The 27,234-nt window shown below is 45.6% G+C and overlaps 1 protein-coding gene across 1 annotated transcript in view; it reads right to left on the minus strand.

Moving 5' to 3' along the window:
* The window catches only part of LOC104166537 (sodium/potassium/calcium exchanger 3-like), a gene marked incomplete at its 3' end in the record, with an annotated part of 41,895 nt that extends 15,349 nt beyond the window's left edge, over positions 1-26,546 (minus strand). The window contains exons 1-2 of the mRNA XM_009706501.1: positions 26,489-26,546; positions 3,010-3,086 (exon numbers count right to left, since the gene is read on the minus strand). Coding sequence (XP_009704803.1) covers positions 3,010-3,086; positions 26,489-26,546 — 135 coding nt within the window. The remainder of the gene's footprint in view (positions 1-3,009; positions 3,087-26,488) is intronic.
* Between the last annotated feature and the right edge of the window lie 688 nt (positions 26,547-27,234).

Here is a 27,234-nt window from a genome sequence, read left to right on the forward strand (position 1 = left end):
TCATCCACAAGTACCACGGTGCTAGGAAGGGTGAATCCAGCTGGGTCCTGTGCCTCGGGGACGCACAAGCTAGAGTATGGTCAATAAATTTTCTTGGTCAATAAAACTGCTACGGAGAATGACGGGGCACTGATGGACCGAGGTATGTGTCTTGCTGCCTGTTAGAGAGGAAGAAACTGGATATGTTTCTGTTGGGACAGCAGATGCTTACATCTAATTCCCATTAAAAATGGATTTTTTCTTTTTATTCTGAAGTAGACAGTTCATCTTGAAACTTCAGTCCTCCAGATCCCATTCTAATACATGTTAAAAGTATGTTCAGCTTATTCAGAACTGACAAAAAAGTCTGTGGAAAAATAAACTATTTTGAGAGCAATTATGAAGCCCAAATCTAATTTAAAGTAGACTGGAAAATAACCCAACTCATAGTTTATGCAGTCAACTGTATGAGAATAGTGTGTCATTTCATTGTTACTAATAATTCAAAAATACAGTCCAGGTCTCGTCTCTTTTAAAAAGCCTGGAAAAACACATTCAGAGGTACAGATCACACAGAGATTAAGAGTGATTTCAGCAACTCCTATTTTTGATGGTCTCATAAACGTATTCCTGTAACTCAAGAGATTTTTAAGAAATAATTTTTGTGTTAAAATCTAAGAAACGCAAAGTTACAAGGTAGCAACATGCTGCTATAATCATCATCTTTCGCCTAGAGTGACTGCACAGGAGTCTGCTAGTTGTTTTTCAAGTAGAGAGATGAATTTTAACTGTATATAGTTAAGCTCTCTCTTAAACAACTCTCGTAACACTTTTTTGTATTACTCACAGTACAGTTACAAGGGTGCCAACAGCCTACCAGTATTTTTCAAGACTACATTATACCCTTTCTGTATTGGATTAAGAGCAGTTAATACAGCTCCTTGAATTAACAGACGATCAACAGTGACCTTTTCCTGTTAAAACACAAAAAATGCTGGAGATACAGAGCACTAACTGCCAGGAAAACAAATAATCAGCCCTTGGGATGCAAACACATTCCGGCTGAGATGCGCATCAAGGTAGGTGTGAAACCCTGCAGACGAGGCTACGCAACACACCGACGGTGGCTGTGAAACGGACCCTGAAGTCGTGAAATCAAGCATCCAAAAGTCAGAAAAGAGCAGACCAAAAGCTGCCTGGGATGCACGGACAGTTCTCCAGGATGACATTGCTTGGGATCACTTCTCAGTTCCACCAGCACCTCTTTCAAGCCTAGCCCAAGCCTCGCATTTGGGCACTCAGAAGAGGGCACTGCGCTACCCACCGGCACCAGGGATGCACAAAGAGCCCCCACGTGAGGCACCGATCCCCACGGCACAGTGCACAGGGGCTGCAGCAAGTTTAAGACAATTCTGCTCCACCGCTGGGCAGACGCGGCTTCCAGTCCATGGTGGGAACCAGCAGATTTGACTGGACCCAGGCAGGTGAAACCCAGCCTGCAGCTTCAGCCCAGACTTACAGCAGAGGGGCTGAAGATCTTCTGAAGGTCAGTCTCTCCGCCAACCGCAGACGGATTCTGGGTGACTGGCTGCTCCACGACACTACTTTGAGAGAGGGTTTATATGAATTTTCAGGAGTCTTCTTATGGGTGCTAAAAAAATCCAGCTCAGGTCCAGTGCTCGCTTTCTAAAATATCTCAAAGCTCAATGTTTCCATGGAAACTTGGAAGCCTTGAGCTTGCCAGACAAAGTCAATAGTGATGTTACTCAACAAATTTTTGCAGACATTTAGCTGAAATAAAATCGTAACACAGAGCACTTGCGTTACAACATGCAATGCAATCTAATTTATAGTTAAAAAGAAATCATGAATCATTGCACATAGCTAAATGTGACTGCTCATTTCAGCTGACTAAAAATTATTAAATGCTTTTAAACATTCATTAGAAGCAGGTATTTTCTTCACTGCTTAAGAATGCCTTTTCCCCCCCAAGAAGTATCAACTTGGCAGCTCTTCTTAAATGAAGACAACATAAAAAAAGAAAAGAATTGTCTTCACCTACCTAACAAAAGTTGAGGAATGGATTTGGAGAGACAGTGCTTCCCTCTGGGAAAGTACTGCAACTACTGAATGCAAAGTCCTCTAACACTAGCTAAGTGTCTACTGGACTGACAGACCAGGGTTATTTAAATAAATTTATCTTGACTGTCTTTAATTTTGGCCTTACCCATGCACACCACTTACACTGACTTATTTGGGGCAGACATCACAAAACTCCAAGCCCAAAATTGCACAGACTTCTCATATTAGTAAGGTCTTTAAAATAGCATCTATTCAAGTCTTCTTGGCACATTTCTGAACTTTGAAGCAAATCCCTCGCCCACCTGACCTCCTCCAGAATTCCCAAGAGGATCCAGGACTCCCTGCAGCTGACAAATGAGAAGTTACGGTCTTTTCTTTAATATCTTCAGGAAGAAAAACTCACTTTAGCAACTTAACTACTCAGGGGAATTCTGGAGACTGAAACTTTTTTTAAAAAAAAATTAATCCAGTTGATAACCTTTTTAAACAGAAAACCCTCTTTAATTTCTTTCTCCTACAGCTATGTTGTAAGACGTGCCACAAGGATTTCTGGGGGAAATTTCTGGGGATAAGACTTCACTTATTTTTGAAGGCAATTATATGAATGTCCTCCCTTGACTTGCCAACCCCGCAGCATCCTCGTGATCAGGGGTGGAGGGCAGGGAACAATAGCTGCCTGCTGGCCTCAGCAAAGCCGGTCTGGCTGGAGTAAAGTAACTCACTGGAGTTTATTCACATGACGGCATGGACCTGCGCTCATGGTCTGCACTGGAGCTTTTAAAGTAGTTTATGTAAAAACTGAAGTAATTTATACTCAGTGTAATTACTGAAACTCACTCTGAACCATGAGTGGGAGCAGAAGTCACTGCGGGCAGGAGGTGGCATCGGCACTGGCACCGAACCTTGTCCACATCGACAAGAGAAGAAACGCAAAGTCACAAAACTTACACAAAGGACATGCAGGACCACAGCTCCATGTCTCCTGTCCTCGTTCGTGAAGATATCATTGGGGAATTCATGAAGAGCTGCAAAAAGAGGGGAAAAAAAGAAAGTTCAGGTGTTTAATAAGCTACTCAAAATCACCGAATGTGCGGTTACGTAACATAATGGAAAGTTGCCAAAGCCCTTCTACTAGCCAGTAGTCCTATGACTACCATACCAGAGGCTCTTTGTTTCACCTCCCTCTTAGTTTAGCTTAACTTGTTCTCTGGCAATTATAGTCTTCCCCCACATATTTACTGTGTCATTTGCTTCTGTGGCAACCACAATGTTGTGTACCCAAAGACGCCTTGGGGAAGGGCAGATAAATCCCAAGATCACAGCGCTGTGCTCTCCTGAAAACGTTCAAGGAAAACAGCATTGTACGGAGTTGGTGGTGATGGGTCACTCTCACCAAGCATTTCCGATTTACGGTTTTGCAGCTGAAATGGATGGATAAAAGCCTCCCCCCTCCCCGAGCCCCCAGCGTCGTCTCCTCATCAGTAGGGCACAGGGAACACGTACTCAGCTCTGGCAGAACCTAACGCTCTCCAGACAAGCAATGACTTCCCTCAAGTGCCGTTCCCAACAGCAGGCACAGGGGAGGCCTTGTAGCAAACCACTTTGCTGTTTTCATTCTTTACCCTGGTGTCTCTCCTTGCCCTCACTGAACTAGTAACAGCATCAAGATACCGGGCTTTCCTGTATAGCAAACGCTGCGAGGATAACCTGCTGTGTTAGATACTCAGTCAGTGGCTGAAAGGGGGCACAGCCCAGGACATGGCCAGATTTGGAAACTTCAGATCAGTCTCTATGTCCAGACTTCACCCTGCCTCCTCAGAGATGTCCTCAACACAAACAAGACATGTGGTGTATGGTGGCAGCGATGCAAAGAAAGTTTTGACAAAGACCTATCAAATATTTCAGGGGAATAAAAAGCAAAGCTGCAACTCTTTGGAGTTGCAAGAATTTCCAGCAGGAAGGCTTAGCGTTACTGCAAAGCCCCATGAGCTGTAACCCTACGTGCAAAGGCAAGCTGGAGTCCTCCCGAAGACAACGGCTCAACACGGCGACATATGTCTGAATGCTAGAAGCAAGTTTTCTGTGAAGATGCTATGACATGCCCTGTGCCACAAGAACGGGTGACAGCTCCCATTTTCCCCACAAGCTCTTCCCCTGCCCAGCCAAAGGCCCTCAGACAGCCAGTGTAAAATGGCCGAGCCTGGGGACCAGGCTTCCGCCACAGATCCACGGCAAGGCAACAGCTATTGCCCACCGAAACATCAGGACGGCGTTTGAGGACTCCCTCAGCATAGCCTGCACATGTTCCCATCATCAGCACTGTACCTGCCGCAAACTTAAAGGCAAAGCCGTTATCGCTCCGAATGGAGGATATAAGCCTTTAGTCTGCAGAGAGGCTGCAGGACTCAGGCAGACTCCATGGTTTAATTAGCTTCAGAAACAGCATCTGTTGATAGAAGTGAACCATGAAGAAACTTCATGCAGAAACATAATTATTTCAAATACTGATATGATAGAGCAGGGAAAAAAATCAGCAACCCAAATCAGATGCTGTTTCTCTCACTAAAGCTACCCACTGGCAGAGTAAATGGATCCCATTTCTAACCTCACTGATCTTCTCATGACCATGATCTCCTCAGAGCTCTACATCACCGTGCTGTAGCGCAGCTTACGCAAAGGAAAAAAAAGAAGGCATTCTACACAGCCAGAAGGTGACGTGCTAAAGATGGTAACCCTGCTCCAATTCCTTCCACCTTCTGAAATTGCAAGGTGGCACATTTTGCAAACAGGCAAAATTACTGTTACCACACAGCATGTTATAAAATGGTGGATTTCATTCCCTAGGGATGCTGTGACAGACAATAAAGTAGGAAAGGCCCAAAAGGAGATCCTCCATGGATTGTCTGTTGCTGATATTAACCATGGCAATCTAAATGCAAACTCCAGTCACTATAAACCCTGTCTTGAGCAGTCAGCAAGGGCAGAAGAACTGATCTTTACAGGCTCTGGTGCTTACACCTCTCCCTAAGGATCTCCTACGTGCCCCTTCCAGAAGCACGATGCTGGGCTAGGTGGCCATCAGGTCAACTTCCTAACTTGGGCCGTTTTCTAAACAATTAGGACAGAAGAAAAGGACATTTTGAAATCTGCAGTTAGAGGTGATGTAAGCAGAGCCGTGACCTCCTAGTTGCTCAAGTGTTCATGTTTTTGCTCCCGTCCTCCTTAGAGCAGAGAAAAGCACCAGCTCCAAAGTAACGAGCTTACACCTAGAGGAGGTTTGCACTTCACCTTGGCTTTACAAACCTGTTTAGTCCAACAGAGTCATAAAGTCTTAGAAATGACACACTAACAAGCATCTGGGACAGATGATGGCCCGCTATGCCAGCCCAGAAAACAGCTCAGCCATTTCGTTTGTTCAATGTGCCTTCATTAAGAGCAATAGATTTTTGTTAGATTAGCAGTTCTCTTTCCAAAGTCAAGTAATCAGCACAACAGCTGAAAGGAGCACGCAATACAGCCGGATAACCTTTGTTGCAAATACAGTGTGGCAAGTCATTTAAAGACAAACCACTTCCATTTACTCAAATACTTTATTACTATTCTGGATGTTAATTGGATTATAAAGCACTTAAAGACAGTCTGCCAAATAGGTTGCAGGAATGGCTTTTGGTTATAAACTGCAAAGCAAGTGTGACGATGATGTTCTGGCATTCCAAGCGCTTCTCAGTAATTCCAGATTTGAATTGCTCAATAACAACTAAAATAATGGCTCTCTTCTAATGGTCAGTTCCACATATTCAGCCTTGAGTTGTGTGCTGGAAAAATCAAGCTGTGTTTTTCCTGGCTTTAACATCATTATCATTAATAAAGCTCCAGCAATTGGAATCTAATTAGCAATTCCATAGATGATTAAATGGAAAAACAACCCAGCTCACTCACACAGCTTTGCTGCCTGTGAAGCAATAACTGAGCAACAGGTAACTCCGTCTTAATTTTGTTACTAAGGCAAGCAAGGGATTTACCCAGGCACTGTATCTGAGGAGGAAAACATTTTTTTTTACATAAGCGGTCTGTTGACCAAAGACTCAGGTGAATACAGTTAATTGTATTCCCATGCATTAGGAATGTTATAATGAGTCCTAACAAACTAGTGGGAGCTACAAGAGCAGTACCGCACCTTTAAAATTCATCTTAATATGAAGTAACACCAGCAATACCCTCAAACGCGTAATAAACATTACCGCAAACATGGCCACGGAAACACCACATCACACCAGGTGAGAGGGCTGTGGGCCACAGCTTGCCGAGAAGCCTGGCATGGTAACCCATCATCGGCTCACTGTTTCCATCGCTCATCTAGGACCATGCACTCCAAGGGACCAGGATCTGCTGGAGGAACAAGGTCTGAGGCCATGAGATATCTGGTGAGGGGATTAACGAGGTGTGGTAGTCACAATGTGCTGATGGAGTTAATGGGCTACTGATGGGGGTGATGGGCTACCAGTCAGAGACCAGAGAGCCCTTACTGCTCTATCAGCCGGATGGAAAGGGAAGTGATGCTAACGTGTCACGGTTCCCTTCCACCCTTGCCCAAGACCCACAGCATGACTAAAGGGAATCAACACCCTTGTTATCACTCATTTACATATGAAAAAACACACCAAACTGAGAAAGTGGCTGCTCACCCCCAACATGACGACATCAACAGGTAATTTGACTACAGTCTTCTCCCAAAAATATAAATTTGGTATTTGAAATTCTCCATGATAGAGGATGAGAATATGACCTTACTTCACAGACAAGGCGATGGCCTTGCTCCTCTCTCCTCCCCAAAGCAAGGACATCTCTTTGCTAAGGTTTGCACCTCCGACTATGTCGGATGAGACCCAGGTAGAAAATATATATTTAGCGCTAATGCAGACAGCATGTTATGCCTGGCAATCTATAAGAATCTGTATCTGTTGCTTCAGTAAACTGCACTATTTGTGCATCTGGCTGTGGGAGTTAATGGAATGCGACCAGAGTGATAGCGCATCCCACTATTTGTGCATCCGTAGTCGTGCTAGTTCAATTTAACGCTAAATTGGTTATTGAATGCGACCGGACTTACAGTGCTGTATTGGGTACCACCCAGAATCTAAGTCCAGTCCCCCCCAGCCCCTCTGATATCTGAGGACAAGTTAGAACACAACAGGGTTTATTTTCTGCCAAATTTCCATATCCTTTAATGCAACACCTGCCTGTGCCCAACCTCCAGAGCAGCTGGGGAAGCCGGGAGCTGAGCATAGGGGGGAATCTGGAGAAGGCAAGCTGAGCAAGAGAAATGCCAAGCATTTCCCAAGAGAAATGCCAAGCATCGGGGCCAGCCCAGACTGCAACTGGAGCTGAAGGTTTTGGCCTTTTATAAGAACAAGCAATAGAAGTGACTTTTTATAACAAATCAGGATTCACTGGTAGTGCCGGGATGCCATTCACCCTCCCACCCCCAGCACATGTATGGTGTCAGATATGCACAAAGCTGCCAAAAATATATTTAAAGAAACTAGTCAGACAGGTACCAGCACAAAGACAGAAGTTAAAGAAAAAAAAAACAAACCAACCAACAAAAAACACTATAGAAGATGCAAGACAACAAAGTTAAAACAGCTGGAAAGGATTCATCTTCTCCTCAGCAAAATACCATTATGTGAAAACCAAATGTTTTCATTACAGTTTTGTTTTAAGAAATGTTCCTGACCATTCACCAGACCGTAAGACATTGCAAAGGAAACACGGGGAGGTATGTTTTTAGCAATATGCAAAATGGTTTCCTATAAGACGCACGCATATGCTTCCTTCCCCCTCCTGCAGCTGCCTAGGAGATTTTACCATGACAATTCACAACAGAGACAGTGAAAATCCAATCCCTTTATCAAGAGTCTTGAGGAGACTCAAGGAGACCAAAGTGCACCTAAGGTAAAAGCATACAGGGAAAAAAAAAAAAAAGTATAAAAATAGAATAAGGTTGTCGCTACTGGCAGAGGTGGGGAATCCTAGCCATCCTTTCTGTGCACAGCAGAAACATCTAATCCTCCCACGCTGTAATGAAATGCACCTTCTTATCTGGGAAAATCTAAGGTGTCCATCACTGCATTCTCTACGACATGGTCTGAACACAAATGCTTTTAGTGACTTACACTTGGATGTATGCAATTATAAAATAATGTATGCAAATTTGAAATCTGCTGCATTTTTATTAGATGCATCAGATGCAGATGAGGACAGATAAGAGCAGAGCTTTGCAAAACGCAGGAGCTTCTTTCTAAGAAGAAATAAAGGGTGTTGCTGGAACACCACTCCAACAACAGCTGCCCTATTTAGCTAGTATAAAAGCTCATAGAGTTTGTTATTTTGACTAAAAGAGTCCTCAGCTTTTGTACAGAAAATAGGGACAGATTTTGCCAGGCTTATTTTGTTTGCACCAGGAAAAAAAAACAACCACCCTGTCAATGAACCTAAACTCAAAAGAATTAAAGATTTTTGCCTTAGGGATCCACACTCTCATCCTGCAGACTTTGTAAATGTTGGGCTTGCAAACTGCAGAAGGGCAGGATCTTCACATGAACTCAGCCCTTCCACGGATATTTTCTGCGTGGGCATTAGGTACAACGCTAGATGCCAAGACCAGACCCGTACCTTCGCAGAAACACTGCAGCATTTCTACTGCAGACGTGTGAATTCCAGCCTTCAGATACATGTAACTCAGTTTTAGTTTTCAGTTAATGAGAGATATGTTCTCCGAAAACAAAGAGCAGGAGCGTGCAGCTCAACATAACGCTTTTTTTTAGGGCACAGTTCAATCTTGTATTGGCGACTTTGTAAAATTACTAGTGAATATTAGGATTATTAGAATTTGGAAGGAATTAGAACTAGATGACTATTAGCAAGGTATGGATTAGCTTTGTAAAGGAGCCTAAATAACAAAGGAGCAGATCAGCAGTGGATTCACACGGTAGCATTCACAAGGGGATCGCAGTACATGCTCCCCTTGACAGATTCAGAGGAAAACTTTGTATCCATGCTTGACTGGGAAAAGTTATTTTAGTCATAATACAATGAGTTGGAATAAATTCTTGTCCTTTTATTCTCAATCAGTGTGCAATTCATTAAAATTGGAACCCTGTTCAGCCTTGGCTTTAGTTGATGTACAAAACGATCCGCATTACCACTCTGTTCAGAGGATTTGTCGGCACAATACAAATTTGCCTCTGTTCTGCACAGTCAAGCAGTTTGCTCGTTGGGCCAAGGACAGATGTGCAGAGAAGATGCTGCTGCACCGTTCTTCTGGACAGTAGCAAGGAGTGTTACCCTTTCAAACTCCTTTTCCTTGCCATTCCTTTCCCTGTTCAATGTTTCCACCTTTCCAAAAGGATTCTTTAAAAAAACAAACCCCCAAAAAACCAAAAAACCAACATTGTACTGGGTCAATAGTTCTCAAGGCTGCAACATATACTTATTTTTCAAAAAAGTCTTTATATTGCTAGTCAGGGTACCTAACTCTAGGGACAGGAAAATCCTTGGGAAATCTGCCATAGAAGAAGGAAGAACTGAGGATGTTCAGCCTAGGCAATGAATTATCAGCAAAGAAAACCGTCAGAAATTTAAAAACTTGGTTCATTTTCTCACTCTGTCCTCACAATTCTTTCATGGCCAGAGGTAAGTCACATCAGTGCTAGGCACTGCAATCCCAAAGCATCCAAATAGTGGGGAGAAACCCAGTCTGTATTTGTACCCAGCTTTCCAAGATAATTACTCTGTCCAGTGGCCCCAGTTTGGCTGCTTCTTTCCAAAGAGCTCACCAGAATTGGGCTGCAGGTCCCATCACAGGGTAGAAGATAAGGCTAGAGAAATGCATGACTTGAAAAAAATTACTCAAGTGGGCTGGATTAGAAACCAGGCTTTAGATACGCAACTCCAACATTTAGGAACCATCGGTATTCACAGCATCAACACTACTTCAGCTGTCACTAAAAAGTCCCAGAGACAACTGTACTGCTGCAGCTGGAAAAACACACAGACATGTAGCTGTGCCAAGCAGCTGGGTGCGAGCTCTTGTTTAAGCCCAGATGACAGATCGTTTGCTCCCATGCCCAGCTCGAGGTGCTCAGAGCGTGCCAGCTCGCAACAGGAAAGCAAATACATCATTAGCAAGAAACAGAGAACTCGAGGGAACATCATTATGCCATTGCATAGACACATACGGTGCTGGATCTTAGGCATACTGGTCTTCCCATCTCAGGAGGGATCAGTCAGGAGGATGGACAAGCTGCCAAGCATGAAACGTTGGAATAGAAACCACCTCTTCCACCTGAAAAAAGTGGAGTGGCGCAGGGGTTTCTGAAATGGAGTGGAAAGGAGAGGTAGAAAAGGGATCAACTGCTCACCCGCTCTCCCGGTGCATAAATGAGAGGGGCCAGCAAGTCCACAGCCCCAGTAGCCCTTACCACAGCATGCACAGGCACCTCAGTTTGTCGTCACTGAATCTGAATTTTCTATGGTTTCACAAAGCAAACTGACAAGCCAACAGAAGAAAATAAGTCCATCGAAGACTAGTAACGTAAAGATTGGTCCTGTGGCTCAGAGAGCCCCCATACAGCAAAAGGCTACAGCTGGGGAAAGCACATCAGGATGTGTCCCCGCATGTTTGCTCAATAGGTTTCTTTCATTTCTACTACAATCATCTATGAGGTAAAGATATTAATGGAGGGGACCTTGTGATGTGAGCCGAGACAATATTTTTTGAACCAATGCCAACAGCTTTTTACACAGAGAAATAAAAATACACTTTAAAACAATTAGTTACCTTTTTTTTTCCCCCATCCTCAAATTCATGATTTTAAACTCAAGCCTGAGATTTTTGACTGCTTCAGGGTCAGCAATAATGTTAGATTCACCACCTGCCTGCACACTGCCTCGCCCAATTCCCTGACCTCCAACAGCATCCCCCGAACGGTATCAACTCTGACAGCGCCGGAGGCCCTACCAAATATATGTACAGGAGAGTAACCGCTACATCCCTGCAGGCCAGCCCTCACACGGACCAGTGACTCGTCAGGATGAGCTTGCAGATGCGGGGAGATGACGGGGCTCAGGAACTGCTGGATATGTTCAGCTTCACAGCTACCACCGCTTGGAAACTGGCTCAGATGTGGATGGCCTCACGCTCCACAGCATGCCAGTCCCTGCAGCTAAATCCCACGGGAACAGCTTTAAATCACACACTATGGGAGAGTAAGGGACTGTGAAAATCTTTAGTTGTCATTCAAAGCAATACGGATCGGTCAAATTCTCTCTGAGGGGAGGGCAGCGTACCTTTTTATATATATATAAATGTCTCACTTTCTGTCAAGTAAAAACAGTGTTTGCATTACAGTGGCATGATCTAAAAATCAAGAGAGCCAAACCATGCTGATATATCAATAATAAATAATTTTGCTAATGTTTTACTCATGTTACCACTTAACTGCTGAAAACCAGCAGCTGAAACAGTGTGGGGGTACAGCACACTATTATAAATCACACAGCATCCCCTCCACGGCTGATGGCACCGTCCCTTACTTTGCGATGGCTTTACAAGGGTCGGCTCTTACCAAGCAACAGATGTTTTGATAGCATTCTCTGTACCTTTGGAGTAATGAATTTCTAATTACCAAAAATTAAACATTTATGGTGGATGTTCAGGCAGCAATGAGCTTATGCACCCTTCCACCTCCTTGGGTTACTGCACGTTGATTTGGTCATGCAGACGAGTAGTGGGCTTACACCCAGCACAAAGGATGCTGACGGCAAACACACTGAACAAAAGCTTTTTTACATTTTTCTAGACTGGCTCTTCCACAGTTAACAACACACCTGGAGCATTACTGTCACGACAGGGAGCCTTGCTCGAAGTCAATGTCAGTGAGTCCATTGCAGACCAGTTCTGACTGACAGCCAAAATCTTCCTTGCAGCACATCTGGATGGGTGCTAGGTCACCTTTTAAAATGAGAGAGTACAGAGGGAGAGGTGTGGGGCTACCCAAGGTTTCCTGGGGGAGGGGAAGCAGGGTGAAGTGATGTTGCTTCATGCGGTGCGATGAGGCAATTCCTGCAGCAAAGACTGTGGGAGTGGGAGGGAGGTCCCCCAACTCTGGCCACAGCGCATGGTCCCAGGGGGTCTTAGCAGTGGTCCTGTCTCAGAGGCCAGTCCTTGACACCAGCGCTGTGTGCCCACCCCTACAACCCCTTTATGACCAGCAGCCTCTGGGAACCAGGCTTTGTGGAACCCCTGTACTGGGCACTGGTGAGGCCGCACCTCGAGTGCTGTGTCCAGTTCTGGGCCCTCCACCACAAGAAAGGCCTTGAGGTGCTGGAGCGAGTCCAGAGAAGGGCAACGAAGGTGGGGAAGGGTCTCGCGCACAAGTCTGATGGGGAGCGGCTGGGGGAGCTGGGGGTGTCTGGTCTGGAGAAGAGGAGGCTGAGGGGAGACCTCATCGCTCTCTACAACGACCTGAAAGGAGGGGGTAGCCAGGTGGGGGTCGGTCTCTTCTCCCAGGCAATTCATGACAGGACAAGAGGGCATAGTCTGAAACTGCGCCAGGGGGAGTTCAGGCTAGAAATGAGGACGCATTTCTTCTCAGAAAGGGTCGTTAGGCATTGGAATGGGCTGCCCAGGGAGGTGGTGGAGTCCCGATCCCTGGAGGTGTTTAAGAAAAGACTGGAGGTGGCACTTAGTGCCGTGGTCTGGTTGACATGGTGGTGTTAGGGCAAAGGTTGGACTTGATGATCCCAGAGGTCTCTTCCAACCAAATCGATTTCATGATTCTCTGTGAAAAGGAGAGCTGCCAGTGCAGAAGCAGAACAGCCATAGAGAGAGATGTGAACACATGAGCAGAGGGCTTTGGTCTGCATACAAATAGCAAACATTTTCACCTTAACTGTCCAGGAGCTTTCTGGGAAGGTGCAGCTCTTGCAGACGAGAGGGCACATTACAGCAGTAGCAGTGCTCAGGAGCTGCAGAAAAACCCCAAGTCCCACCTGAGAAATTCAAACCAGGTGTCAATCACAAAGAAACATCCCGTCACAAATCACTCATCCCATGAACTTCTCCAGAACCATTTTGGATGATTTGCTATGTTCTCTTGTAAGAAAGCAGCCCTTTAGCTAAATATGGCAAGAGGGGAGAACTGTGGGATCCTGCCGGGATATAAATCCTGTTGTAACTTCACCTTAGTCACACAGGGCCATTTATTCAGTATGGGAGCTTTTTTTATATATTAAGACTAGATATAGCTGTGTCAAAAGCTCTTACTGGAAGACGTCCATTCTGGCTGCGGCGTGCCACCGAGGTCAGATGCCAGCGTAACCAGAGGATGCTGAAGCACCCGGCCAGGACATGGGGCAGTGGGAGGGTTTATCGGTGTTGGTACTGGAGATGAAACAGCAGAAGACACTGTCAAATCTTGCTGGTAGGTGAAAAACACCCTCAGGTCATGAGATATTGTGTGTCCCTCTTTGGAGGGGGTTCACAGCAGAGGGGTGCAGGGCCCCGCTACGCCCCATTTTGGAAACCGCTGCTGGACCACTACTGAACAGCTCCATCGGCGGCTGTAGGAGCCTGCGGTCAGGGTCCCAGGAAGCGGAGCTCGTACCCGTGCGGGAGCAACGATATGGAGCCGAGACAGCCGTGCGTACCCGAGAGACCCCTGAAACTGCACGCAGATGCTTTAGGGCTCCCCATGTCTCCCTGCTCTTCCTCTCCAAGTTACCACGTACGTTACACACCGAACGGGCAGCACACCAGGCTGCTTTCTCAAGTAAAAATGTAGCAGCTGTGTACCTTTCACTGATGCAATGGCTTTTTGTCCCCACGCTCCTACGCACCTGCGGGGCCTGGCTGGCCCAGCACCCCGTGCAGCATTGGAGCGGGGAGGGAGTCAAGCAAGAGCTGAGCGTGACCAGAGGTTTCCATCTGCCCGGCCAGTCTGTCACAGCACTGCAAGGAAGTAACGTGTCCTGATGAAGATCACCTCTCCTCTGCACCCGAGCCGGCCTTGAACAGGATCCAACACGGAGTACTTCCCAGCTCGTGCCTATTGTCACAAAAAGTTTCATATCCCAAAAACCAGAGATGAGGGAACAACCCCGGCATTTTCCATGACACCACTGCAACCCTTTGGTCACTTCACCAGCTTAAAACAGGCAGCTTCCTAATCGAAAACAGATCTGCCTCTGGGCCAGACACATGCCACAGATCGGGAGTTTTGCCATCAAAGTCAAGTGCCTTTTTATGGCCTCCCCTTCCCTGGGGAGATGCCTCCCAGCCCCTCTGCAAGTCCCCAGGACCCCAGTATCCTCAGCCCTGTAGGTCATTCCTTTTTTCTGCTCTCCATAACAACCCTTGCCTCTCCAACAATCAGATCAGTCTAAAATTGCTCTCCCTAATACCCATATAATTAAGTGTTCATTTAAGGACTTATGTACTTTAATCAACAGGAACACAAGATAACTCTGCCCATCCAGCATCCCAAACCCCCTCCCTTCTCACCCCCACCTCACAGGGCTCTGTTTCTGCTCCACCAAGAGCAGATCCTCCCGAGGCCACAGTTCATCGGTCGGACAAGATGCAAAGCCTGGTCGTGCAGAAGAGGCCACGTGGAGATGTCTGTGGGCTCGGCAGCTTCGTGTGACAGCACCAGCAGGTTAAATGAAGTTAGGGTTATCATCTTACACCATGCCAGATGTTTGGCTTTTTTTCCCCTCACTGATCTTTAGTTTCCCTTACCAATGGGGCAGTGTAACAACCCAGTCAAAATGCACATTTCAATTACAGATAGCTGTTATCTTATCAGTTCCTCTGTCAAGAGATTGCAGCAAGAGACAAAGTGATAGGAGCATCACAACTGAAGCTGCTGAGCCTTGCCAAGTATCTGTTTACAGGTGCCTCTCGGGAGATAAAACAGACATGGTATGAATAAAATGGGAGAGGTCTGCATTTTTTTCAAGTATGGTAAGCATGGACTGGAGGAAAGAAAGGAGGGAGAAGACAGAGAAATAGGAATATGAGGTGAACCACGTTGCACCCTGGGGAATTCAGAACTGGCAGCTCATTTGCATGGGAAGTGAGAACAAACATCAATCACTCCTTCCTATTTTGGAGAAAGGACTCATAAGAAATCACTGACTGAAAACACCAGGCGTAGCAAGCTTCCCCATTGACCCACCTATGCAAACATCCTTCATTAAATCTCCTGGAAAGCCCCATTTCTGCCTTGTAGCACCGATTCTAGGACGGGAAGCTCTGGCCAGGCTTGTGATTTTAGACTGTAGGGATGTTTTACCTATGTGTAAAAGACACACATGTATAAAACATGCACGGTTTTGTTAGTGTACCTAATGGCTTAGCTTCTTGTAATTCCACGCGCATCTGATTTTCACATGTTCAACATTTACGACGTTCAGAGTGGTACAGAAATTGCAAAGTGCATTTCCTTTGAAATGGGGCACATGTGAAGTGCTCAACCCTGGGCACCCCATTTTCTGTTGTCTCCCCTTTCTTTAGCCTCTCTTGGTTGTCTGTCAATATTGCAGCCTACCTCCAGGCTCGAATCCTGCTCCATCATGTGGCCGTTCCATGATGCCAAGCATATACACACAAAAAAAGAGACAGATCCAGAAGAGGTTTCCCTGAAACAGATGCTTTCCCCAGATGCAGAAAGTAAAGCTTTGAAGGAACAAACCTCTACATGAAGTCAAAAAAGATCTGCGGTGGCCTCAATGCAAATGAATAACTTGTGAGGTCAGAGGTTCATCTGAGATCTGAGGATAACAAGCAAATATATCTAAACACAAACAGGGAAGAAATCAGAAATAATAAATCGTATGCAACAGCATATGGTTCAGAGAGAGTTTAAGCCAAATAACAACAGCCAGTGACCTTTAAAGAGAAGGTTACATTTTCTTTTGTTCAGTAGAAGACTTATTTCTGTCACAGCAAGATTCGGGGAACTGTTTTGCAGGATCTCTTAGCTTTCGTAGTTCTGCGTTTTGTTTGAACACGCTACAGTTTTTGGTTTGCTTTGGTTGTGTCCCCCCCTGTTCCCCATCACTAGCAGCAATTCCTGCTTCTAGAAGGAAATGCATGGAGGCATTAGCAGAATTGCCCACAGTTAGAACTTTTACAGACCTAAGCACAGCTGGCCTTGGGTCAAGACGTTTCAATTGACAAATGCAATACTTGTGCAAAGTTACCCATTATCAGCCACACACTCTTGTCAGAAATAATTGGCACGAGGAAGGTTCTTAGCAAAACCACAGCAAGAAAAGAGCAAATCTCTGGCTAGCTCCTGCCCTCACATGAACTCCAGAAATTCCTAATAACTTACTGCCTTAATTACAGCTATTCTGGACTTCCTGGATGTCTTTTGACTGGGAACAGAATATAGTCCCTTTCATTAGCTTTATTTTGGGCAACAAATATTTACATTATATTCATATTGATGGGTAGGCTAACCAAAAAAGGGAATTTTTTGCAAGAAGCACTTTTATAAAGCCACCTGGAAAGGAACATGCTGCTGTCACATCTCTTCTTATCTGGGCGAGAAAAGGGAGGGACTTTTTCATCTCTCAACACGCTAAGTGCTGGATGCAGGGATGTCATGAGTTTAAAGGAGGGGAGCAAATTCCCCCCAGTATGCTTCAGCCATATCCCCATTATGGGAGTGTTTGGGAACCTGGACTAGCGCAAACCAAAAAACCTCCTGCAAACAAACAAACTTTTGGGACTTTGCACAAAATATGTCAAAGTTGTAGCTTAAATGCATGGTCCGGGAATGTTTTCCGCCGCAGATTCTCCTTTCAGCCTGGACATCACCTTTGCCAGGCGCAGGATGCTGGTCATGTAGTGGCCATATAGAGCTCAGGTTATCTGCAGACGTATCTGTTCGTGTCATTAGACACCAGGGCTTTCCCTTCCATTTATTTACTTATTTTAAAAAATCAATTTGCCTGATAAGTATCAGCCACATGATGGTGCTTGCAGGACAGATAGGATACCCGTCAGCCAGCATCAGCGTACCCACCACTGCGCCCAGTGCCATGAAGTCCATTCTGGCTGAGCCTGGATCTACACACAAGTTGTTGGCTACACAAGCAGCAGAAGCTTGGGCACGCAGTTGAAACACGAGGGAGATGGGAGCCAACTTTTTGCCAAACACAAGCAGAGAACGTACAGCTACCATCGTGGGTGGCTGCGGCTTTCCTCTCCCATAGGATGAGCAGTCTACTACCTAGGCTAGGCTAAAAACCAGGTCCTGGTGACTTTCAAATGCCAAGTGCTAGCGGACTCCTGGGACTGGGATGCACAGAAAACAGGCAGTACATCACAAGAGATCACCTCTGAAATCTGCCAGAGCACCCATGGGCCCTTTTAGGGGACTTGCCCATGCCCCGGCAGCAAGAGGCAAGACACACACCTCTGATGACTCAGAGCAAAACCAGTCACTCGCTGCCTAAAGCCTTCTGGGTCTCCCATGGCGGTGGCAACTTACGGAGCAGGATCCCTACAGAAAGACCCAGACCCCTGTTATCACTTAGCAAAGGTCTGCTCCACACCCTGACACCCGATCGAGCAACAGATGGGTCTGATGGCCAACAGAGCAGCCCTTATCAAGGGGAAGGCAGCGGCTCACGAGGCCCGCTCTGATGTGTCTCAGGAAACAGGAAAAATAACTTTTTCTTAGAACTAGCCTCAAATAGCTTATTCTTTCCACAGACAGCAATCACAGTGGAAGCCAAAGGGAGGTAAACTGGTATCAAAAGCAACAGTCCTCATTTTGCTATAGATCCTGCCTTCAGGAGTCCCTAGTTATCATTTTCTCACCCCACATTTCAAGCATGCAATTGTGACTGATGGACATTCCCACAACCTCAAACAGGACGCTTCATCCACCCCAGTCCCTCCCAGACCTCCCCTTCTCCTTCACCTAAGAAAAACAATTTCAATTTTACATTTCAAGATGCACGGAAGACAATGTGTCCTTCCCAATAACAACACCACTGATTTTGCTTTTGGTATAAAGTAATTCTGTAATCCCTCACCGGAAATCCCAGCACAGTCTCAAACTGATGTTTAAAACGCTAGCAGTTTAGTTACTTTTATATAGGATCAACTCTTAAAAGCATTTTTAAAGAAGTTTTGAAGGGTGCACACACAGGCTTGCAGTGCTTTAAAGAAAACTATTCCAGTCTGTGTACAACTGGTCTGCATGGGCACAAGCAATTCCAAAACACTCAGCACTTACAGTCTGTCGCACTAGTGGGCATAATGAAGTTCAATAACAGGTTATGTGATGGAAAAATGTCCAGCTTAAGCCAATTTATTTTACAGTGTGACACAGTCAAAACCTCAGTCACTAGCTCTGCTGGGCTCCTGGCAGAATTGTCCATGTCTCCTGCATAAAGCACCACGTCCTATCAGCGATGAACCTCATCCCTGCAGGGCTCCTCATCTGGGCTTTGCTTCCAACCCCTCTTTCAACAAGTCATCAGCTTCAAGTCAACAGGAGAAGCGATTAACTGAAGGGCTGTCTCGCTCGCCTGCTGAGTACAAGACCATAGATTTGGTCTTGTAGCCCCATCCTCGTTGATGAAGGATGGCATTTTTAGAGAGGAGGTTCTGCCTCTCACCTTCTCAGTACCCAAGAATTCACTCCAAGGTGCTCTGCACCACTCCAGAGCAGCAGCGTAACATTCAGAGGTGTTCAGACTTTACTCTCTAAGCTCTTCGGCCAACAAGCAGCGCTGGTTTTTGACATTTAACCTCCCAGGAATGAAGGCTTCAGTTTTGCCTATTTAATTCTCGCACCCTTCACCAAAACCTGAGTCTCCTGTTTAAGCAGGAAAGGCAGAAAGCAAGGATGACATGAAAACACTCTCAAGTCTTTCCTCGCTACTGGTTCAGGCATCTTTAGAAGAAACGCCAAGTGCTGAAGTCTCAGCCTTGTCCCTCCTCTTTTGCATCAGAGTACGGGCAGGATTAGCAACAGCCTACAGCCATAAATACCTCTGGACAATTCTGAAATCACAGAATCACAGAGTGGTTTGGTTGGAAGGGACCTTACAGACCATCTCATTCCAACCCCTCTGCCATGGGCAGGGACACCTTCCACCAGACCAAGTTGCTCCCAGCCCCATCCAACCTGGCCTTGAACACTTCCAGGGATGGGGCAGCCACAGCTTCTCTGGGCAACCTCTGCCACTGCCTCACCACCCTCACTGGGAAGAATTTCTCCCTAATATCTCATCTAATTCTTACCTCTTCCAGTTCAAAGCCCTTGTCCCTTGTCCTGTCACTCCCTGCCCTTGTAAAAAGTCCCTCCCCAGCTTTCTTGTCGGCCCCTTCAGGTACTGGAAGGCTGCTCTAAGGTCTGCCCGGAGCCTTCTCTTCTCCAGGCTGAGCAATCCCAACTCTCTCAGCCTGGGATTTGTTGCCTGCAAATGAATTTCAACATTTAAACTGTCCAGGCTCATCTGCGTAGCAACTGTAATACTCTTTAAGCTCCCTCAAATTTCTAAATGCTTAAAGCTATTACAATCTCTTTGTTATTTTACATTAGGCATCCCATTAACTATTTTCTTACTTTGATGTAATCAGTGTTTTACATTATTTGGAGATTAATTCTGGACAATGAGGCCACATGGGCTGTCTCTTCTACCAGCAGACCGGCCTAGAAAAGAGGAGCCCGGTCAACAAGGCATGGCAGCCCCATTTTTGCCAGAGAGCTACCATCTCCGCAGTGCCGGGGAGCGCATCGAGTACAGCCACCGTGTCCACCACCCACTGCAGCACCGTGCTGGAGATGGGCAAGGCGGCTTTTGGCATGGCCAGCAGCTCTCGGCATGGCCCGCGGCATCATCCTGCGGCACTGTCCTGCTGGGATGTGCTGCTGCCCATCCCTGGGGTCTACTCTGCTGGCGTCTGAGCCCGTTCCTCTGCAGAGCAAATGTGTGCAAAGTCGAGATATGAGATCACCTTATGCAAGAACCTTTCAAAGTTGCTTCTTTCCGTTTCGGCTACTTTCTTGCAACGCACAGTGCACAGACACAGAATGAATGATTATTTTTTTTCCAAGTATAGGACCCCAAAGCCTATTAAGATATTTCCTTTAAGCTTACATTCCCAACATGCAAAGGATCTGTTCCCTTCCTCTCTCAGTTAAAACAGAAGCAAAGCTATCCTTTCACTTTTCCATCCCAACGTGATCATCTGCAAGGTGCTTAAAGTGCTTAGGCACTTAAATATATTTAGCAAATCACAGTGAGTTACATACTTCAGACATCCATCTTTTTGCTCTTTGCATATAAAACTGACACGAAAAATTTCCATTCCAAGATTGCAAAGTTTAAATGATATATATAACTAATGCAACTATAAGAGGGAAATTAGAATAATCCTTTACTTTGATAGATTAATGAATGTACATTAAAAGGGAATTCTTGGGGACGTAAACAAGTAGCATTCACTCAAATGAAAAAGATGATTGTTGCAATCAATCTTGCAACCCACGCCCAGTATTGGCATTACTGCTGAAATAAACCACCACGGAAATCGGACAACGAAAACCTGTCTGAAGAGGACCGGATTCCCACACACACATTCACTAACATTTGAACGAGCATTCTCTTCTCATCCAGATAGCCATTTCAGGTGTGCACCCAAGAGAAGATCCTCGTCTGCACAATGCATAAAAGTTTGTGGCCTTTGCCTTCAATGAAAAAGTATGTTGGGAGGGATTTTTAGGTGACAAAACAGCGCAGCTCCCCCACGTTCTCACCGTGCTTTTACACCTGGGAATAGTTTTTTACATGTACCTGCAGGAACACGCACAGATCCTTTGCAAATCAGAGTAATGTAGAAAACAATAGTACAACAGACTGACCAAGCGAACTCTGCCTGTGCAAAATATAAATACTACCTAAGGAAAAAAGACAGTTGTTTTTGCTGCTCTCCTAAGCTACATCCCTGCTATCTCAGGATGATAAGTTGCCTTTTCCAAGCCATCATAACGCTTCTGGCTTGAACTCGGCTTGTGATCAGCCACAACGCCAGCTCCAGAGAGAGGCAGTCAGCTCTCTGCCTGGCTGGTTATACCCAAAGCAGCACACTTACTTGTGCCCTTCCGTCATCATGTCTTCTCCAGCCTCTTTTTCAGTTTAGCAGGACTTTTGAATAACCAGTCTGCTCCTCCAAATGTACCCCAGGACCCTCAATGCTTCATGTTACCTGCACATCCAACAGGTCCTCAGTCTTACCTGCTAATGGTTTGGGGATTATTTAATCCAATTCTTCAGTTACCACACCATGAAGTTCATCATGTCCAGGCTCAATTGGGAGGCTTCTCAGCTAGCTAATTACCCTGTCACTAGTTCTTCCTTTACTTCAGGCTGAGATGTCACCATTTTTCTTAGTGTTATATGCATTAATCACACACTTGCCAATGACCATTTCAATGCAGACTGATACACATGCTGTCCCAAGAAGCTTGATAAACCACTTAATTTCTAAAAACTGTCAGGGTTCCCATTTATGGAGATGAAGTAAATGCCCAGAGCCTCCCAACTGAGATCTTACATTATTTTGACTTTGCTTCTTGTGAGCAGATGAAACCAGACTCGTTTCAGGGTCAAGCACCGACATTTCAGCCCTTGACCGCACAACACAAAGCACTGTGTCTGCCCAGCCATGTCAACAACGCACCCCCAGTCCTCCCCACACCTTCTGACCCATCACCACCTGCTCATTGTCGCTGGTTACAGCATGAAAACATTTGGATGCTCTCCAGTAACTGCAAACCAGTACTCTGAGCCAGCTGAAAACTGGAGATGACCACAGAAAGAACTGGATGCAGGAAGCTAGGTCCTCCACTGACGGAAACCACCACAGCCCTGTCTAAACCAAGGATGCTCCAGCAATTAGCACTAACTGAGGATCTCTAATTGGCTTCAGTGGTCTGCTACTGACTGACTCCAGCAGAAAGTTTGTCACAACACCTCTTTGAAATGGAATGCCAAGGGCTGAGATCAGTGAAACTGAGATCTCTGGCTCTCCAGCACAGCCCAAAGTGCACCACTTCTTGTTCCCCACATCTCAACTTCCATATTTCACAGGAAGAAGCTCAAGAGATTTTTGTCTCTTTTTCAATTACCTATCTAGTGCCATTCTTCCTTCTTGCTCTCATTTTGTCCAGAAGAGCATCCTTGATGGAGGTGCTCAGTGCTGCTTAAGGGATTCAGTCCGAAAGCGAGAGCTGTCAGGGTGGTCCAGATCCTTGGAAAATCCATGCACAAGCTTTGCTTTGAGCACCCGGTAGCCCTGGCAGGGTGGAGAACCATGGACTCTCCTCTGACGTCCAGCAGAGCTGGGTGACAGTGGGCTGTGGGCCACCCTTTCCTCTGGAGTTTCATTTATGGATTTCAGTTTTGCCTTTCTGTTTTTTCCCTATGCAAAAAAGATACTTAAAGACTTTTGTGGTTTTACCGCTGGTTAACTCTATTTATTCCCTGATGATCTACACTAAGTGGGAGGAGCATCACAAACCCTGCAATCCTGCTAGCTGGCAGGAGAGAAGACAGTCGTGTTGTGGTGAGCGTGTTCACCTCGTACATGCTCGCTCGTATTGCTTTCCTGGCTGGCACCGAAATACAAACTCACACATGAGTTTATGTGCCTATAAAAAGATCTTCCAGAGGCTACACACACATATATGTATGTACAGACATGTACTTATCTATATGCACACGTGTGCGTACACACTCAATACTAAATATATTTGTCTGAAGTAGGAGAGCCTCACGGTAAAGGAGAACCAGTGCAGTTGGGTTTGTACCACGATTATTGGGGAAAAGTGAACAAGCATCACATGCAGAGGTAGCAAAGTACACGGCAGGTTCCTCAGTGCAGTTACACATTTTGCTTTACGCTTAGAGCCTAATCTCCGGTATAAAAATCATATCAATCAATGTCAGCATAATATTCATACATCAGAAAGACAACACTGGCTTTAAATAGGTACCAGCAGTTGCAGAAGACAAGGCGCTTCCAGAACTCCATCTCCGAAGAGCCTTTTATCTCTCTCAGAAACTGAAAGCCCCTAAATATAGGACTACTATTAAAAATTCATGAGTTTCAGCAGTTATTTGTCAAAGTCATGGAAACAGGATATTTCCATGATGGCGAATGGCTTGACATTCATTACTAATAAGCAAATGCGCACTCTATTACCATTTTAGAACAGAATGTTGCTACCGATACCCAAGGAACATCGCATTATCACTAGGAGTTAGCATTAGGCTTTGCTACAATACACACATTATTTCTGCCATCTGGATGCCTCATGCTTATTAGTTCACAAATGATGATGCTGATGCCAGCTTTGTGGAGCATGTCTGCACAAGGCTGCTAAGAAGGTCCGGGTGCTGCTTCCTGGAGATGGGGTGGTGGCTTTGGTGCTCCTCTTGACTAACTGTGTCCCAGACCATACTTACGATACGCCTTCCTCCAATTTACTGACTGCTTTCCCCGGAGCAAAGCCGTGTCGCAGAATGGCAAAGACTGGCACAGAGTTCCAGCTTTTCGGTGGCAGAAGTCACTGCAAATATGCAACATCACCCTGCTAATTGCACAGTGACAACTCAGCAGGTAATGATTGCATCATGAGTGCTGCTATGGTCCCATGGCAGATGACGACGCTGATTGGGATGCTGCCTTCATTATCAACGGCAGCTCCTTTTACCCCCCACTTGCAGTCTCCTACTGCAATGACTTGACCTGAAAGGTTTAATCAGAAAACAGCCTTACTTTCATACAGAAGAGGTGAAAGAACTGTTTCCCTCCATGACAGTTTAAATTTTTGACATTTTATATACACATACTTTTATACACCTTCTATGTTGACATGGAAGAAGCATTCGCTGCTGTCTGCTGGGATGGCAGAAAGGAGAAGCAGAAAGGAAAGAGTAACCCCTTCACCTCTCTCACGCGTCACGAGAAAACTGGACACAAAAATTGGGTGGTTTGATTTCAGTGGATCCCTGAGAATTTGTTCTCCCCAAAGGGGTTCTTGAGGTAACTCGATCAACAAGCTGTCACCCTGCAACTGTACATCTGCCTATATCTGTCACTAACCCTTTTGGACAAAAGTCAGGAAGCTTTGACTAAAATGATGGAGGATAACATCCTGTGGGACCAGTGTGGCCTTAAAGTTGTGGAAATCTACAGAAGTCAGGAAAACTCACGATTGCCTTATTGTAGCAAAAGAAGTCGTAAGGGGAAGAATGGTTTGGCATCAGCTGCTCCTCTGAAGCCACTGTCTTGAGAAGGTATTACTCTGTCAAGACTGTGAAGGACTTGGGCAACAACTGCATTCTAGGATTGCTATTGATCTCCTGGCAGAAATGGCAGAAACACGTGGGAAACGCAGCTGTAACTCAGAAACAACATTTGGTGCCTGCACACAGCTCAGTAAGACCACAAAATCACGCAGCGGTTGAGGTTCACAGGGACCTCGGGAGATGGTCCTGCTCAACCAGGGTCACCCAGAGCAGGTTGTCCAGGGCTGGGACCAGTCGGGTTTTGGATCGCTCCAAGAATGGAGACTCCATAACCTCCCTGAAAAATACCAATGGAAGTATTTTGCCAAAGACCGATATTACGTCAGAAGAGCAGGCTTCTGCCTTCTAAAGTCCATCCTAGCAAACTGGGGAAAGCCAAATACGATTCCCTGCTTGTTTCTAAGTTTGAAAAAGAAACAGAGGAAAAACCTCTTTCTTGTTCATAAATAAATAAATCATTCCCTCAACACTTGTTTCCATTTTCTTTAATTTTTACATCCTTTTCAGCTCACACCTTTAATATTGTTCCAAAACAACATCGTAACGACAGTACTAAGAAGCTTTATGTTCTGGCAGCTATGACTGTCATTGGAGACACATTATTTAAAACATTTTATCCTTTTCCCTTCTACATATTTTTGAAGCATCCAAGGAAAAGCTTTTCAGGACTGGTGACAGCAAAGGCATACTCCTATTCTTAGAAATATTTTATTTTTAGTATTATTCCCTCCAGGCACCTACTTCCTTCCAAACAAGATACAGCTACAGGCCAGAATCTCAGCTGAGTCCCTTGGCACAGACTTAAGGAGGCCAGGCAGAATAGTCCTGGCCCAATAGATGTGTGCCTCCCTCCCATGTAATTAATCTTTGACTAAAATGTGTGACTCCAGCAATGAAATCCTAAGCAAGATTGTGAAATCAGAGTCGGGGATTTGAAAAGTCGCTCCATCAGCTCACCTATCCTGCAAGCCCCACATCTGTCGAAAGGCAGATTTTCGCTGCACATTTTCGCAGCGAAGGACAACGTAAACCATGATTTAAAGTCAGCAAGAGAAGGAGGGAAAGAAAACTCTGCATGAGTGCCAAGCTGACACTGCAAGAGCAATTCAGCTTGCAAAGTCCCTTGTTGCGAGCGTTTGCATTGAGCGTTTGCATTGAGCGTACAGCACAGGCTGGGGTTTTCCACCGCTGCTTTCTGTGTTCAAACACTAGGAAATTCAGGAGGGAAAGGGGGGAAGTTGAAAGAAATAATGGTGCAGTGAACACGCGTCACTTATGAGTGCCAGTAAATGGGTCAGTTGAGCCGGAAAGTTCTCTGAACTAAAACATCTGTAATTATCTGAGCTTGTAACAAGCTACATGTGCATCAACACACATTTAAACCCCACTCAGCAGTGTGCTGGGGCACATGTGTAATTACCTTCAAGGACATAAATACCCTGGGACTACTCACAGGCTAAAGGATGAAGCATATAATGAAAGGTGTTTCTAAATCAAGGCTTTCAGAGGATGCACAGGACACAGTGAACTCCTCTCCTAGGCTTGTACAAGGGTTTAGCTTACAAACAGGCATCGACATTAAATCCTGGAAATGTGCAGGAAGGGCAATGCTTTGTACAGATGCTGGGCTGAGGAAAGCAGCCAGCACAGACAGACCGCTCATTACACTTGACCTAACATTCAACATCAGTCCTCCCCACTGCAAACTAAACTGGCTTTTTCTTGCCCTACCTACACAGCCAATAAACAATGGGCATCTGAACCATCTGGAAACTTTTGCTGTTGTCCCTACCCACACACTCCTTCCTCTCCCTCTCTTTCTTTGCCCTTTTCTTTTTCCAGCCTGAACAAACCCTCACCGTTAGGTATTTTTTACGTTTCCTAACCTTCACCTCATTCTAGAGGTGCACTCAGGGCTGCCTCCAGCCTGCCTATCCTTCTGTGCAAGGGAATGTTCAAACTGCACGACATATCCCATTGGAGACCTTGCCACCCATCAACACAGCCTCTACCGCCTTACCTCCGATGAAGAGCACCCATCCACCAGCTGTCTTGGTCAGCCTGTGGTCCACCACCATCTCTGGATCTTACTCTGCTGTTTAATCAGGTATCGTCCACTTTGTTTCCTATACTGCATTTGTGCCTGCGATGTTTCAGCACAATCCTTCACACACGTTCATTTATGGATAACTGCACTTTTGGTTCTCGTTACGTTCAAATAAGTTACCCAGTTTATCCAAACCTTGCCCTCAGAGATCTCAGAGCTCTTTCAAGTTTGGTATGATTTGGAAACTTTGTGAGCACTGACTGCACCCAAAAGCTTGGATGATAAGAAATGCTGAACCCGACCAAAACCAAGATAGCCTGGGCTATCTATCCCCTCAAAACGTCTTTCAGTTTACAGGACACCGCTGAGAACTGCCCTTCCGCTCCTGTTTCTCATTCAGTCATGCACCCGCTCCAGTATTTTCCCAAACCGCTTACGTGACCATCATGAGGGGGGTTGGAAATCCAGACGCACAGTCTCTGCTTCTTCTCTCCTCACCTGCTCGAGGTCAGTAACCCTGTCCAAAAGTACATTAGACTGCTACAACATGATGTGTGTTTGGTAGGGTCACGTTGGCTGTTTTTATTATCCTCTAAGAGCTTACAAATTCATTGTGTAATAATTTGTTCCAATATCTCCTCAGTGATCTGAGTTAGGCTGTCCGGCTGCGTAACTCCCTTCACCCTCGTTTTCCCCAACGTCTTTTCCCTCCTGTAGTG

This window comes from Cariama cristata, unplaced genomic scaffold (genome assembly GCF_000690535.1).
Source record: "Cariama cristata isolate BGI_N322 unplaced genomic scaffold, ASM69053v1 scaffold8158, whole genome shotgun sequence".
Lineage (NCBI taxonomy): Eukaryota > Metazoa > Chordata > Aves > Cariamiformes > Cariamidae > Cariama > Cariama cristata.